This window comes from Sander lucioperca, chromosome 4, assembly GCF_008315115.2.
Source record: "Sander lucioperca isolate FBNREF2018 chromosome 4, SLUC_FBN_1.2, whole genome shotgun sequence".
NCBI classification, from domain to species: domain Eukaryota; kingdom Metazoa; phylum Chordata; class Actinopteri; order Perciformes; family Percidae; genus Sander; species Sander lucioperca.
In genome coordinates this window covers 35548302-35565217 of record NC_050176.1, presented here as the reverse complement: position 1 = coordinate 35565217, position 16916 = coordinate 35548302, and the positions used below count along the sequence as shown (strand labels likewise).

Below are 16916 nucleotides of genomic sequence, written 5' to 3'. Positions count from 1 at the left end.
TGTCAGGCAGCAGTTAGCGAGTGAGTGGACCAGATTACAGACTGCTGCAGCAGCGAGGAGGAGCCTGCTGCAGGCCTTTTGTCTCTGTGCAGCTCAGCACACGAACATAACAGATTGAACTGTAACACACACGATAATTATTATTATTTTTTTTTTAATAACTTGAATTGGCAAAAAAATAAAATTCAATTCAGTTTTATTTATAGTATCAAATCATAACAATAATTATCTCAAGACACTTGAGGTTGGGACATGTTAACCGTACTCATTTTAAATGCTGAAACTCCTGAGCAACAGGATGAGTTACTACAAAAACTTAAAGCGCTAAAAATACATATTCAGGCCCCACTAGTGGAGCCTCAGATGCCACCCCCCTTTCAACAGCAGGCACCCCAGTATCAGCCCCCTCCTTATGGGTCTCCAGCTCAAAACCTTTATCAGCCTCCTCAGGGTCAGTTCCGCGGGCGTGGTAGAGGGAGAGGTGGATTGCAGGGCGGCTATCAGAAGTGGCCACAAAACCACGGACAGCCACAGGACCAGCACAACCGGCCAGGGTTGTGTTATGCGTGTGGTAACCTAGGGCACCTCCGCAGACACTGTCCAAACAACAGGCAGGCTGCGCAGGGCTCAGTGCAGCAGGGCGTGTATTTTTTTCCCCCAGCCAACAGGGCCCCCGGTGCCGAAACCAACGGGCTCCACAATAGACACAACCCTGGTGAGGCTGTCCAGAGAACCCTGCTGCCCCACTAAATTTTCTTCAAAATAGCACCTCAGTGGCATGGGTCTCTGGTCAAGCTTGCTATTCACTCATCCTCAGCCTACTGAACTGGGGCCTGCGTAGTTTTCCCATTCCTACCTTTTCACAAAATCCGAGACAGAAATAGTTTAAATTAGTGTAATGGAGTTCCTATTGATATTGTTAGTAGCAATCATATCTCTGAGCCCTTGTTCTATTTCACCAGCATATATATATATATATATATATATATATATATATATATATATATATATATTGTGTATGACGTGTCGGTGAATTGTATAGAATTACATAACAGTTACTCTTCACTCAGAAGTCAAATTGACCATTGACCTACTCTTTGCTTTTCCTCTGAACTATATATAGATGACAGTTTTCCTATTAATGACGGACAATATGCCTTCCCATAGTGCCATTAGCTGATGGAAATTGTGAAATTAAATTGCAATAACTCGTGAAACGCACATTTGATTAAAAGTTATAAAGGTTAACTTCCACAATCGATTTCCTACCTGAAAACAGTATTTATCCGTGTTTACTTTCAGTATGCTTTTTCTCTGTCTCTGTTGGGCCAGATGAAAAAGGGAGGGGTAGATTTTAGGTTTAGAAACATTAACAAACATTTTGAGTTCCCCCTCCCTGACCTCTCAGTGGTTTGGTCCACTGCCTGCTGCACTCGGAGGATCTGGGATCTAGGATCTGCCCTCGACTCACAGCCACATCAGATAGTGACAGGAATGTATTAAGTAGGTGGTTCAAGGCTATTTTATTCATATTAGACATTAGATGAGGATGACTCTTTTCTCAAATAGTAATTAATAAATTAGTCATAAAAAGTCAAATAAAAGTTTGTTATGTTAGTATAATATAATGTCACGTTAGTTCATATTTTAGGAGGTGTGTGGCTGTCAGGGTGAGCAGATGATCTTTACCAGCGGCTCACTAATTTACATAATGATCAGCTAACTTAACAATTGTATAAAACCATTGTATTTCTTTTATATGGGGACACTCTTTCAAACTAAATCATTATGTGTTAAGGTATTTTTGTGGCTTGATTGTAAACTTCAAAATGAATACATGGCTTTAAAGAAGAATATTTTGGTAAATTTCGTCAGCTTTTTCATTGAATTGAGAGAAACACTGAAAAGAAGGATAATGGTATTAAGATTTTCCTCTGTGCATACATGTCCTTTACCAGTATAGTTGTGGCTGTATTATTTGTGTCCCCTTAAAAATTGCTCTTCGGAAATGTTATGTATTGTCCTCATTATTGATTATAAGTCTCCAACCATTTTTCTTCAAAAAATAATGTTTGCTAACCTTTCCAAATTTGAACCTCCAGCAGGCAGTCCATATTTGCTTTGTGTGAAATGACGTCTGGCTGGCCTCGTTACCAGAACAGGACTGGCACTCCTAATATTCTTGTCTGCACAAAGACATGAGGTCAGTAACAACTAAATTGTTAACTGTGGCAGACAATAGTGATGTGTTGGGACTACATTCTACCTCAGGAGGGTAACCACTTAAATGAAATTAAAAATGCTATATCACAAGCACCATAACCTAGAAACTTTAAGACAACTAATGTTACTTTGGTATACATCACTAATTTAAGATTTCAAAGCCAAAAACCAGTCAGAATCAGGATTTTGTAAATGCGTTCAGATATTCTTGTAATCTGATATATTCTACTAAAAAAAGACAAATTAGGAGTTCCCCTGTATAAACAAACATATGAAATATGGTGTTTTATTGTTTGAACTGCCTAACAGTCATACCTATAAGACCTGCTGAATAGATTACTTTGTTTGAAACACTTATTTGTTTGATTTAACCGTTTTGATCTTTTTTTTTTTTCTCTCTTTCGAAAATATGAGCACTTTTCTGCATTACTATTTTTGTTTATTTTTCCTCACCTTTGGGGCATGTTATTTTTATTACATACATTTTTTACGTAGGTTTTATTTGATTAGAATTATTGCTGGCGTCAGCCCATTGTTTGCAATTTTACTTTAGTACTTCTTTGCCCAAATGATTTGACTTCTTCTACTGCTATGCCTCTCTGCATTTTCTTACTCTGTTGCCTAAGATCGACTACAGTGAAATGTTTCCCTGTTGTCAGACCAGACGTAGATTGGCTGTGCGTTTACATAGCATGGAAGAACTCCTCCTTTCTTTACCAAACGCTTTGAAGACGCTATTGCTCACACAACACAGACACAAAGTGTTTCCCCCCCACAAACCTATTATTGTGGAGCTGTCAAAACTGGGTGGGACAGGCTAATACAGGAAAATGAGTCGCAGACTGATTGGAATGACATTTCCAAGTTGATAAGTGATCTAATGCATCAACTAAAACTGTTGCTGTGTGTTGTGCAGTCTCACAGTTCTGACAGCTTCACTCATATCCATCGTACCTCCATCTGTCTCACCTACGTTGACACTTGCTTAGTTTTGGAAACTGATATCTCATAGGCTACACTTCACAATGTCTATTTCATGTTGTACTCTTTCCTTGTTGCTTATTGCTCTGAGTTGTGCTTAGGTCTGAAAAGAGGGTTTTAAGTTCTGAGACACAACGGCTGTCTCGTACATGGATATTATCAGGACCTAGCTGAGGGTTTAGCTTGCTTTTATTTATTTTCTATTTTTAGGTTGGGGCACGTGTGTCAAACTCAAGGCCAGATGGCTAAATAGATTTTTATCCGACCCGCATATCACGTTTGGTTTACAATAATTTGGGCCCACCTAAAGTTTAGTTGCGTTTTCTTTGTAGTTTGTTGCTTTTTTCAAACTTTTGGCCACTTTCTTCTATAATGGCTAACAGCATTTTTGCTTACTTATTTACGTTTTGCATTTCTATCCAACTATGTATGAGAAGATTATGCGAGGCATTTAAATTTTGATTAAATAAAAGTATGTCGACAATCTACATGTCTGGCCCTTGATGTGGTTCTCCTTTTCCAGTGTGGCCCTTGGTGAACTTGTCTGTTGTGTGCTGCTCGGTGTCTTCCCAGTGCAGTGGCTCAAATTTCAAGGTTGACTACAAACGGGGTGTGGTTTCTTAGTGGGCCCTCTGGGAACAGTCAGGGTGGGGCTTCCCAGATGCGCAGACACACACACACACACTTACATTTGACGGTCAAACATAAATCGTGATATTGTTGCTCACACTAGCACCACTGTACTGTGGTACATTTTTAACTTGCTTCCTATATTTGTTACTTTCTAATACAACTAGCTCTAGTGTACATTTGAACTCGTGATGGTTTTTATAAACACTGGACAGCACTGTTACTTTCTGTTGCGACCCAAATCATATATGAAAATACACCTGTGATTTAAGGGATATCGAACACTGCCCCTGCTATATATATTATGAATGCATTTGCATATTAAAATGGGCCTACGTGTAGGGCGTACTAACACCTTGATATTTACCTACCTAGTGCATGGAATAACAAGTTATCACCATATCCTGAAGATTGTTTTTGTGGTTCTACAAATCATGTTTTAATGCTAAACATGCATGGGCCGTGGTGAATCCTTAAGATTTACTGTATCTGTGGATGGCTACTTTAGAGGCTACTTTCCCTGGAGGCCAGTGAGCAGTGGGGATTTATATTTGCTAATATTGTTAACACTTTAATTTAAAAAAAAACAAAAACAATAATAACTTTCAATTAATTCAGGACTCCCTCCTTGCATTAACTCTGAGGACCCCCGAGGGGCCACTTACCCCATATTGAAGATCCCTGAAATAGACAACATGTTGTTGTTTGATTCATCTCAGTTCATTGGTTGAGATTATAATTGAAGCCATTTCAGGTAGCTATGAGATTTTGTTTTAAAGTGCCCATATTATGAAAAAATCACTTTTTCTGGGATTTGGGGTGTTATGTTGTGTCTCTGGTGCTTCCACACACATACAAACTTTAAAAAAATCCATCCATGCTGTTTAGAGTGAGATACGGTTTCTGAATGTGTCCTGCCTTCAGTCTCTGGGTGAGCTGTTCAAAATCTGCACGGCTTGTGACGTCACAAGCCGAAACGAGCAGGCTAACCGCAACCATTAGCTTGTAGCGTTAGCATGCTAACGCTCATGCTAACGCTAGCATGCTACCTCGTTCTCAGTAGCAAAGCACTGCTACAACACACACAAGTTCACCATAATCTACAAAAGAACTACTTCCATGTGCGCCCTCATTTAGAAGTCTCCCAGCTAATCCTGCCTTGTAACTGACCAAAGTTGTAGAAACAGCCTTTCTTTTACTGTCTATGGAGCTAGCTAGCTGACATGATCTACATCTGAGCTACTGGGCATGTGCAGTGCAATCAAAGATAGTACAGAAGAAGAAGAAAAGAGGTCTCACTCTGTAGCTAAAACAGAGACCAGCTGAAAAGAGGATCTGCAGCAGTGAGAGAGAGCGGTACAGTACAACAACAATATGGTGTTTTTTGAAAATTAAACCATGTAAACCTATTCTGGTACAACCTTAAAATACAATTATGAACCTGAAAATGAGCATAATATGGCTGCTTTAAATCACCTGTTCTATTAGACTCTGCTGGGTTTGTTAGTAACGCTACATACAGACTCTGGATTATTTGGACTTGCTATATGACATCTTTTTACACTATGTAGTGCATTTTGGTGAACATTTATCTTTCAACTTCTGTTATTTTATACAGCTTTTGCTATTGTGACAAAGGAGGGTGTTTAAGAAAACTAATTTTGATTTGTTAATGAGTCATGAGTTTGCATGCCTCAAAAGAGGGATAGCATAGCATACCAAATTTAAGTAAAGTGTTTCAATACATTTAAATAAAGCGTTTTAATAAATAACGTGTTATTTTGGGTATTTTGTTTTCTGGATTTAAAAAAAAAAAAAAAAAAAGAAAGTTTAAATTTGTTTATACCAATTCTTTTTGTTTGTTTTCATCGATATCGCCGAAAATTCTGTTTGCTTGTTTGTTTTATGGCTAAAAATTCTGTTTTGTTCTGTTTGACGTAACATCAGGAACCCGGTGGCTAGGGGCTCCTTCAAGTGATAAAGAGAAACATATGGTCCAGCCCTAGATGGAATCATATCAAGCCCTACTCTCTACTGCTACCACTTTGAAATCACTGAAAGGACCACCTGGATTCACCTTCATCACACTGTAATAAGGTATTTGGGTTGTCTGGGGGAGACAGAGCGGGCTGAGGAGTCTAGTCTCACTGATCCGAAGTGGGAGAGGGGAGTCTGGGCTACAAAGAGGGTCTTTTAGACTAGAAAAGTGTTATTAGTGGATCGTCTCAAACCCAGTGAAGAAAATATATATGTATACATATATACGTATATCTATATATATAGATTGCATCCCTCAACCATATTAGAGGAGAAAGTGAACTAGACTCATCAGTAGAGAGTCTCTAACCAGAAGCCCAACCAAAAATGGACCACAGACGCCCGTGGCATCCTTTTAGACTTCCGGGACTGTGCGGTCTCAGGGGAACGATGTGCTTCCTCTTCTTAGCTGCACTAATAATACTGCCACCAATAATATGGCACGACCTGCAGCTGCTAAAAAACAGGAAAATAACCAAAATCAATGCTACGAATCTGACTCTGAATCTGACCACTGATACACAACCGAGCATACCAACCATGCCTACCCATGACCATCGACGAATAAAACAAAGTCACCATGCAACCCACTCGATTACATTAACCAGGGGCAGAACACAGTCATTTACTGTAGACCCATGTTCAGGACAACAATTTGTGTGCAAAGCGAGAGGAAGGGCTACCGATCAAGCCTATCTCTGCACAGAGTACTGTACCAGTTGGGACCATGTTTCCCAACACTCTCACACAGATTCCGAGGGTTACAAAGCCCAAACCCAGCAGACGTCCAGATGGACCTTAGTTAGAAAACTATCGAATGGCCAGTCACCTAGTTGGGATAGTATAGTGACAGTGAGGAATGTAAACAAAACAGACCAGGGTATCTATTGGGTGTGTCTAGATGTCGCTGGAAAAGACCCATGTGAGAGAATTGCTATCCGCGTACAAGAACCTCCAGTCAATGAACCCGAGACTATCTTTATTTTGCAAGATCAAATTGTCACCTATCCAACAGACTTGACCCGCAAAGATAAAACAGCTATGGAACAACTGCATAAGCATGCTCCACAGTAAGACCCTATTCAAAAATTAAAAACAACAAAAATGATGTCACAGGTTTGCAATGTATCTTTAGTCTGTTTAGCGATGCACTCTCTAAACCTCACATCTAAAAAGGAAAATACAAGTCATTTGAGTTTACTGTTTCCTTCAGTAAATATTGTCTCACCTGTTACTTAAACCTTTTCCAGGTAATGACACCTGCTCCTCGAGAACAGGAGGGGAAAACGTGTGCATCTCCTAAGCTCGTCTTGGTGTTAACATCACTACCGACATAGGTAACCACTTGGCCTCATGGTTTGTTAATCAAAGCGCCAGTAGAGCTGAGGTGTAGGGCTGTGTGGAGGCAGTTCGACGATGTATCTTCCATGCTCCACAAGCTGCACCTGAACCTGTCCCGTACCCAGTAAGGAGGGGCACTCCTGGTAGCACTTTTGATGACAGATTGTGCATGTGTGATAAAGCTTGATGCACCCAGAGGCGTATCTACCAGACAAGTTTATTGCACGCAGTCAAATTTGGCGCGGGCGTTTGAGTCATTCTTTTCTGGTGGGAAGCAGTAAACAAAATTTGAATTGTATTACAGCGTTTTGCTAAATACACATGGGATGCGGAGAAGGGCATTGCTAAACCAGCTGAGAACAACTTCTCTGATAACTTGAAAAAATTAGTAGAAAAATTCAATATTTAACGTTGATATTAATGCTTAAGTTACGTACAATGTGAGTCTGTAGCCAATTGGATGCATAAAATGTTTAAAAGATGAAAAGACATGATAATGTCAATATTGATTTCCATAGCTGTGTTTATTGGTGTCCTCATCTGCTGCAGGTGTTGAGCAATCCCCTGTCTCAGAACTCTAATCAATAGATTGATAACTGTCGGTCCGTTAGGAGATAGACTTTGCCTTGTATCAGATCCATGTACATGTACTTGTATTTCTGCAATATCATTCACTAAACTTGTTATTAACTTTAACTGGACGAATCCTGGTCTTGATTTGATTCCTGAGTTTTATTTCTCTGATCTACCAGTAAACGAACACAAAATAGTGACCAAAGAATTGGAGTCAGGTTAAGTCTGGCCTTTTTAGGGCCAGACCGGTCAAATCGGTCACATTTTAGACTCAAAATCCTACAGAACCCAACGGTAATCCAGGGACCATCTCCCCCTTTCTCCCCCTCAGAGTCTCTGTGTGTCCAGCGACTGAACTCGGGGACTACTTCTTGGCGTACGTGATCTTCATGGCGCAGGTGGCTGTGATTCGGCAGCCTTGCAGTGCGTCTTTAGCCACGCCCGCCTGCGTCTCGCTCTCAAACTCCACGAAGGAGATGTCGTGTTTCCCCGGGACGAGTCGCACCTCTTTGAAACCGGGAAACCTGCAGAGGACAAAAAAACAACAAAGATACACTGTCAATACTAATCTTTATTTATAGAGAGCTTTTCAAAATCTACGTTACAAAGTGCTTCACAAAACAGACAAAAACGTAGAAAAAACACCAAAAATATTGTATAAAGCTCCAAAAACGTACAAAAAAAGTTGGATAAGCAACAAAAACGTTTGAAAAACATTGAAAAAACCAAACACAAAACCGTTAAAAAGTAACAAAGTGAATAATAATGCCGACATTATTTTTGGTGTATAATAACCTGTTCTCTAAGAATAGGAAAAATACTTTTAATAGAAATCAAAGACAGTTCAAAGGAGGTTTAAGATCAAATAAAATCAAGAAAGGCTCTTAGATAAAGTCTGTTTTAGAGCTGCAAAGATTAATCAATTAGTTTTCAACTATTAAATTAATCACCAACTATACTTCTATATATGCTATATATGTAGCATGGCTAATTGTGTGGTCAGTGGCTATTAAAAATTAATCCTGAAAAGTGTAAACATTTACATATTGGTAGAAAAAATGACATTATAGGAAAAGAGAGACAGACAGACAGACACACACACACACACACACGCACACACACACACACACACACACACACACACACACATACGCACACACCCACACACACACACACACACACACACACACACACATACACACACACACATACACACACACACACACACACACACACACACACACACACACGCACACGCCGCTGCACAACCCTACCAAAAATCTGCAGATTACATGTCTATAGTGTCTACAGAACACAATATGTGTCGTTATTATACCGTGTATAAAAGGTTAATGAATGTTTCTATATTGTCTGAAAAGTGTCTTGGTTCATTATTAGTCACTTTGGTTATTTTTTTGTTTGTTTGTTTTGTGGGTAAGATGGTTTATGAGTCAAAGAAATCTGCTCCATATTAACCAGACAACGCCCTGGTATTTCACAGTAAGAGTGAACATGAGAGGGAGGAAACAAACAACAGAGCTGCAGTAAGAGGAGGAGCAACACTGGAAAGAGGAGAGCTTCAACGTCACACTGCAGAAATGAAAGTGAAGTTTGTCAGAGTGTCAGCCACGCTGCAGTAGAGACAAGTCTCTGTTTCTCTCTGAAAGAAAAGTCAAACTGACTTCATCAGGTCTTTCTCAACAACACAGCAGAGTCTCTGCCAAACACTGGTGAGTACAGCTGATCAGATTTACACTTTCTACAACCAGGATTAACACTAAACTTCAGCTCTACTCAGGCAGGAAGTTCCTCTCTTTTAATTTCTTGTGAAATTTATAACAATATAACTATGGCTGTTTGTCTACAGGCCCACTATACAGTAGATCACTTTAACAGCTTTAAACAGTCTCTCTGTGTCAGTTCTCAGGACTGGAGTTTAGATTACTTCCTACTTTACTGCTATTGTTACTGTTTACGGATCACTTCATAAATACAGCTTCCTCTATCTTCTCTGGCTGTTTCACAATAAAAGCTTTCCACAAGAAAACTAGTGGGAGGCTTTTATTGTGAAGCAGCTAGAGAATATGAAATGTTAGACAATATATATTTTGACAATGCTTTGCTGAAGCTAAATAGTTGGTCACTCCTCTTAATTCTTCAAGTTATACCACCTGTTAAACGATACGCTATGACCACCTCTATCTTACAGAGGACTTTACATCCACCAAGGCGAGGTGTAAGATTTAAGTTTTAATTTATGCCTTAGAACATTTTCAGCTGGTGCAACCCTTAAAATGTTAGTAGCGCGTAAACTCCAACCTAATTAAAGATAGGTTCAGACTAGTCTATTGCTGCGTTCCAGACACAATTTTAACCCGTAAGTTACGACTTCAAGTCACGACTCACGACTCGCTAGTGTTTAAGGCAAAGTCACAACAAACCCTTCTAGCTAACATTAGCTAGCGTTAGCTAGCGGCTACCTAATGTTGACGTTAGCTAGCGCTAGCTGATACTAGCGATTTCTAGACGGCGACATATTTTGGGCTTCATTTAATAAACATAACCTGTAGTAGTACTAAGGGTGTCACGATTTCGATTTGAAATCGATCGAAATTAAGTCACAATCTTGAATGTCGAATAAAAAAATGGAATCGTCTGCCACACACCCATGTCACGTCCGGTCAGCTTGTCAAGCGGAAAAAAACACGTGTTGAAGTGCTGCGAGTCAGTCAACCTCCTGTAACTTAGCTACAGCCAGTCAAAAGATAGCATGGCAACTGCACATGCTGGAGACCCATCGACAGAACTTGAGCGCCCTCCTCTTTCACTGAAGTGTATGAAAGTGTGGAAGTATTTTCGATTTCCAGTGAGTTATGTTGACAACATTCGCGTTGTCGACAAAAAAGCCACAGTTTGTAAGCTCTGCTATGTGCGTGTACCATATATAGCTTTATCCCAACAAAACCGCACCGTTGAATTTCAGCCTGCATGAATGTTTTGTAGCCTAAACAGAGCAACTTAGGGACCGTTCGGTATTTATGGAATGGACCACCGGAGGAAAATAGGGGAGGGTCATGTGTTTTTATTCTTTGGTCTTTCTTTATTTTTTTTAGTCTACGGGGAAGGGTCAGCCAACTTTTCTATTCATGAGTAGAGCAAAATTTCAAAGTGGCTTGTTTGGTGCATATTTATCCATGTAGCTCCATGTAGCTCTCTCAGTCTCGGCCCCTATCGCTAGCAGATGGATCCCTCCCGGTTTAGTCAGCCAGACCTGTAGCTTTAGAGACCATGGGATTACCCAAACTGAATAAATCCCGCTCGCATAAACACAAAACTGCTTTCCTAGCTCAATCGTGTTGTAACTAAGACATCTGCTGAAAAAGTTATTGTATTCATTAGCATGATTGCCGTACGGCTTAGTTCAAAAACATCCAAAACACCGTACGAAAACATAGCTGACCAGACGCAAGCTTTTATTTTGAAAAGCCGAAACTCGGGCCGCAGACAGCACCATCCGGCAGCCGGGAGGGCGTGAGACGGGAGGTATATCCTTTCAGCCCCGGTGATTATTTGTGATTATTTGTGACAATGTGCAAACGACAGCCTTTTCAAGGCATTTGAGAAGGAAGGAGTGGTAACATGCAAGCTCCCAAATTGACGCTCATCTGAGAAATGGAGTTTTGGATAATGTTCAGCTTCGGCAGCTTTACCTGCTAAAATATACAATGAGTGAGGAAGCCTAGTGACGAGTCCATAGCAACCAGTGTTGAATTACCCAGTGTGCTTTGCTGAATGGTCTCAATGTTTTATTGTTTTATTTCATGTGAATACTAGTTTACTAGATGAGTAACTTAGTATTTGAAGTAATGCAGTAATGCATGAAGTGTGCATTTTGTTCCTATGCTTATTGTGTTTCCACACAATGTTAGTGAGTAAATCTACTGAAATGGCCACCACACCATAACAGAGGAATGGGATGGGTCAGATGAGAATGCAGAGGTTTAGTCACGTACATCATGGCTGTAGAAAAACAATGGGAATCTGTACATCTTTGCCAAGCAAGTGCAAACCAGTACAATAAGTTGTTGGGGATGGTCATCCCTTTTCTCTCAGTCATTTTGGAGTGTCATCTAAAATTTTATGCTGGTGAAGGCAGGGTCAGGTCTAGTTTGACTAAAGGTCCCAAAATTCCTCCGGTCCCTAAGCAGAACTTTGTTAGCAGTGCTGTTCTTTAATAAATCTTGGACACAGGGGCATTAGGAACTTGGAACTGAATCTCTGTGGTTTTCTGTCTGTTTCCTAATTGCATACTGCTTCCTCTATTTCCTCTGGCTGTTTCACAATAAAAGCTTTCCATAAGAAAACTAGTGGGAGGCTTTTATTGTGAAGCAGCTAGAGAATATGAACTGTTTGACAATATATACACTACAAAACAAAAGTTTGGGGTCACTTAGAAATTTCCATTCCACTCCATTATAGACAGAATACCAGCTTTTTTAACCAGGGCAGCAGTTTTCAGATTACATTATGTGATTACATAATTGTAAAAGGGTTCTCCAATGTTTTCTCAGTTAGCCTTTTAAAGGGATATCAGATTAGTAAACAGAATGGGCCTTTGTAACATTGGATGACTGGTTGCTGATAATGGGCAATGTAGATATTGCATTAAAGATCAGCCACTTCTTTTTACAACAGTCAAGAACCATTTTGCAATTATGTAAACACATAATGTAATCTGAAAACTGCTGCCCTGGTTGAAAAAACAATGCAACTGATCTCAGCTGGTATTGTGTCTGGAATGGAGTGGAATGGAAATTTCTAATTCTTCAAGTTATACCACCTGTTAAAGCAACACTATGTAACTTTTAGCTGCAGCTGTAGTTCCAATGAGACAACCTGTAGGGGGACCAAAGTGGGAAAAGTTACATAGTGTTGCTTTGACACCATACACTATGACAACCTCTATCTTACAGAGGACTTTACATCCATCAAGGCGAGGTGTAAGATTTAAGTTTTAACTTATGCCTTAGAACTTTTTCAGCTGGTGCAACCAGGGGCGGTTCTACATTGAATTACACCCAGGACGAGACCCCCTTCGAGCGCCCCCCCTCCCAATTGAGAAATTCTTTCACTTATGTTGTGTATGTATGTATATATATATATATATATATATATATATATATATATATATATATATATATATCAGATATATAAAAAATCTAACAATAGCATAGAACAACAATAATATAAAATATTAAGAATAATATACAAATAAAATATAGAATAAATAGGCCTATTCTAAATAGCACAAATCCTTCATCACACAAATGTGAAAACACACTAAAGAGAATCTAATTATTACACTATAGCACTAAGAACAGAAAACACAAACTAAAACTAAAACCTGACCTTTCCTTGATGCTAAATCATCAATGATGTCATCGTATGAAATCTGCTCCCCTATTGAGTGATTGATATTGATGACGGCGAGGCCAGTGAGCCATTCCTGGGACATGGTTGACCTCAGGTATGACTTGATCAACTTTATATTTGAAAAGCTCCTCTCTGCTGGAGCCACAGTGACTGGCAGAGGAAGTTCAATCCTCAGAGCAGTCCAAAAGTTGGAGTAGATCTCCGATAGATCCTTATCATGCATAAAAGTGATGAGCTCAAGGAGGCTCGTGGTCCCCCGTTCCCCCCTCTTGTTCCATTTGTGAGACCCAGAGGTGAACTGTCCCCCGCGCCCCCCTCCCCTTTTCCTTTCTCACACGGTTTCTGTGCACAAGTACGTCTTGCTGCAGCCTGTGGGAAGGCGGGACTTTCCCGCAGGCTGCAGCAAGATTCTCTTCTCTCAGCAAGCAGGGCGCCTGCAGCTGCAGGGGGCGCAGATTGACAGTGAAATGATAGATAACAGAAAAACGCTTCGCGGCGCAGAGGATTTTTTTTTTTTTGCCGCCCCCCCATGAGTCATGGAAAAATGCCGCCCCAGGCGGCTACCCGGTTCGCCCGTGCCAAAAACCGCTACTTAAAATGTTAGTAACGCGTAAACTCCAACCTAATTAAAGATAGGTTCAGACTAGTCTATGTTTGAACTTACACATAGGTGGTGCAACCCAGTGCAGATATTTAGGGATTCTATTATCTCAAATGTCTTAAAATATAAAGTGCATTTAGCTGCTGTAAACCGGGCTGAGCCCCAAATTTTTACAATGTCTGTCTCCACCTCTGTGTGGATATATTCAGTGCTGTTTTGTCAGAGTAGCGAGCTTCACTTTGTCAGCATGATTTAAATGTTCCTTGTTGCTCACAGTTTGGTGCAAGTCAAAATACTTCTTTTTTTAAATAATTAAAACTGTATTTTAATATGTTTTTCTTTTCTTTCACACTATGTGTAGATATGGCTGCTGCAAACTATCTGCCATCTGAAGATCAGTTTCTGTGCTCCATCTGTCTGGATGTGTTCACTGATCCTGTCGCCATACCATGTGGTCACAACTTCTGCAAAAACTGCATCAATGCACACTGGGATACCAATGACCAGTACCTGTGTCCGATGTGTAACAAGGTTTTCAACACAAAACCTGAGCTGCTCATCAACACTTTCATCTCTGAGATGGTTGCTCAGTTCAGACAGTCAGCTCAACAGAAAGCCAGCAGCAGCAGCTCAGAGCAACAAGAGTCCAAACCAGGAGAAGTTCCCTGTGACGTCTGCACTGGAACCAAACTGAAGGCCCTCAAGTCCTGCCTGGTGTGTCTGGTCTCCTACTGTGAGACTCACCTGGAGCCTCATCTGACCATGTCTGGTCTGAAAAGACATCAGCTGATCGACCCTGTGGAGAACCTGGAAGGCAGGATGTGTAGAAAGCACGATAAACCTCTGGAGCTGTTCTGTAAGACCGACCAGACATGTGTCTGCATGATCTGCACTGTTTCAGACCACAAGACGCATGATGTTGTTCCTCTGAAAGAAGAATATGAAGAAAAGAAGGCAGAGCTGGGGAAGACAGAGGCTGAAATTCAGCAGATGATCCAGAAGAGACGACTGAAGATTCAGGAGATCAAACACTCAGTCGACCTCAGTGAGGAAGATGCAGACAGAGAGATAGCAGAAGGTGTTCAGGTCTTCACTTCTCTGAAGGAGTCTGTTGAGAGAGGCCTGAATGAGCTCATCAACACGATCAAAGAGAAGCAGAAAACAACAGAAAAACAGGCTGAAGCTTTCATCAAAGAGCTGGAACAGGAAATCTCTGAGCTGATGAAGAGGAGCACTGAGGTGGAGCAGGTGTTACGCTCTGAAGACCACCTCCATCTTCTCCAGAGTGTCCAGTCCCTAAACATCCAACAACCTCCACCCACCAAGGACTGGACAGAGGTCAGCGTCCGTCCATCATCATATGAGGGGACTGTGGTGAAAGCTGTGGCTCAGCTGGAGGAGACACTCAGTAAAGAGATGAAGAAGCTGCTTGAGTCTGAGCTGAAGAGGGTCCAGCAGTATGCAGTGGATGTGACTCTTGATCCTGATACAGCATATCCTAATCTCATCCTGTCTGATGATGGGAAACAAGTGAATGATAGTGATGTGAGGAAGAATCTCCCAGACAACCCAGAGAGATTTTCTTATTGCGTTTGTGTTTTAGGAAAGCAGAGTTTCTCTTCAGGCAGATTTTACTTTGAGGTTCAAATTAAAGGAAAGACTAGATGGGATTTAGGAGTGGCCAGAGAGTCGATCAACAGGAAGGGAATCACACTGAGCCCTGAGAAAGGTTACTGGACTATATGGTTGAGAAATGGAGATGAGTACAAAGCTGCTGCTGGCCCTTCAGTCCTTCTCTCTCTGAAGTCTCCTCCTCAGAAGGTGGGGGTGTTTGTGGATTATGAGGAGGGTCTGGTCTCCTTTTATGACGTAGATGCTGCAGCTCTTATCTACTCCTTTACTGGCTGCTCCTTCACTGAGAAACTCTTCCCATTTTTTAGTCCCGGTCTAAATGATGGTGGCAAAAACTCTTCCCCTCTGATCATCTCTCCTGTCAGAGTAAACTAATCACTTAACTTTGATTTATTTATTTTCATTCAGGGAAAGAAATGTTAATAATTTGTTTAGATGTTATTTTCTATCTTTTTAACCCTTAGAATCAGATGCCGTCGTCGACAACGGCACCTGTGATTAATATTTAGATAATTTGATAACGGTTTAATGTAGAAACTCACCGATTTTTGCTGCTAAAAGCTAACGAGTTAGCCATCACGGGGGTGTCTTTGGTGTCTTTGTAGCCTTTACAGAAGGTTTTCTATCCAGCCTGGAAGTTGTGCCTCTTTTCGGAGTTGTTCAGCAATAAATCCAAACGCTTATATCCAAGATTTATCCACTTGATGTCCATAATTTATCAATTTTCCGTCATTTTTGCCGCTAGCTCGATGCTAGCTGCCATTTTGAATATCCCATGATGCTTTGCGAAATTGTGTTGACGTCTTTCAACCAATGGGAAGGCAGGTCCGTCATAAAAAGAGTATATCGAGAGGAAAGATAGATCGCTCCAACGAATCCAAGCGAGAACAAAGACTATAGAGTGTAAAGATAGATCACTCCAGTCTATTACCGTTCTACAGAGAAGAATGTTTTGAGATTTGGCATAAATTTGGGCCTTTTTTGAAGAAATGTAAATAGTTTGTCCTTTTACATGAGTTATAATGTTCAGTATGTTTATTTTTGCACTGCATGACTCCAAATATATAGGAGAACTGTTTTAGAACATTGCTGTGTGTGTGATTTCAATAAATATGACATTATTATTTGATTATTGGCATAAGTGAATGTCATGAGGGCAAAAGCGTCTGGACTTTGTTTGAAAATATTTATATATTCACCTCCTGGGCACTGCCAGGTGCTCTTGAGTAAGGCACCGTACCCCCCCAACCGCTCAGGGTGCTGGTCCAGCACTGGCAGCCCACTCACTCTGACATCTCTCCATTTGTGCATGAATAGGTCCTGAGCATGTGTGTGTATTTCAGGCCTGTGTGTAGTGATTTCTAACAAAACAGAGTGTAAATTGTAATTTCCCCACTGGGGATCAATAAACAGTAAATAAAGTAAATAAATAAAGTAAATATTTAGTCAACTGTATAAGTTATAC

At 40.6% G+C, this 16916-nt stretch overlaps 1 protein-coding gene and 1 long non-coding RNA gene across 3 annotated transcripts; one reads left to right on the top strand and one right to left on the bottom strand.

Moving 5' to 3' along the window:
- Window positions 1-8175: 8175 nt before the first annotated feature.
- LOC118494825 lies at window positions 8176-16043 on the bottom strand. The gene is made up of 2 exons (XR_004897030.1): window positions 15994-16043; window positions 8176-8309 (listed from the first exon to the last, which is right to left on the bottom strand). It is a non-coding gene; the product is annotated as an uncharacterized LOC118494825 (long non-coding RNA).
- On the top strand, window positions 9302-15841 carry LOC118494823 (E3 ubiquitin-protein ligase TRIM21-like). 2 transcript variants are annotated; one of them, XM_036000125.1, is made up of 3 exons: window positions 9302-9369; window positions 9426-9515; window positions 14181-15841. In XM_036000125.1, the coding sequence occupies exon 3, from the start codon at window positions 14183-14185 to the stop codon at window positions 15824-15826; it is 1644 nt and encodes a 547-aa protein (XP_035856018.1). In that variant the 5' UTR covers window positions 9302-9369; window positions 9426-9515; window positions 14181-14182; the 3' UTR covers window positions 15827-15841. The 2 variants fall into 2 exon arrangements, with proteins under 2 accessions (XP_035856018.1, XP_035856019.1); XM_036000126.1 differs by lacking the exon at window positions 9302-9369 and having other exon boundaries at window positions 9384-9515; window positions 14181-14515; window positions 14774-15841.
- Window positions 16044-16916: the final 873 nt, after the last annotated feature.

Coding starts and splice junctions, on each gene's coding strand:
- LOC118494823 (XM_036000125.1), top strand. CDS start 14,183: ATGGCTGCTGCAAACTATCTGCCATCTGAAGATCAGTTTCTGTGCTCC.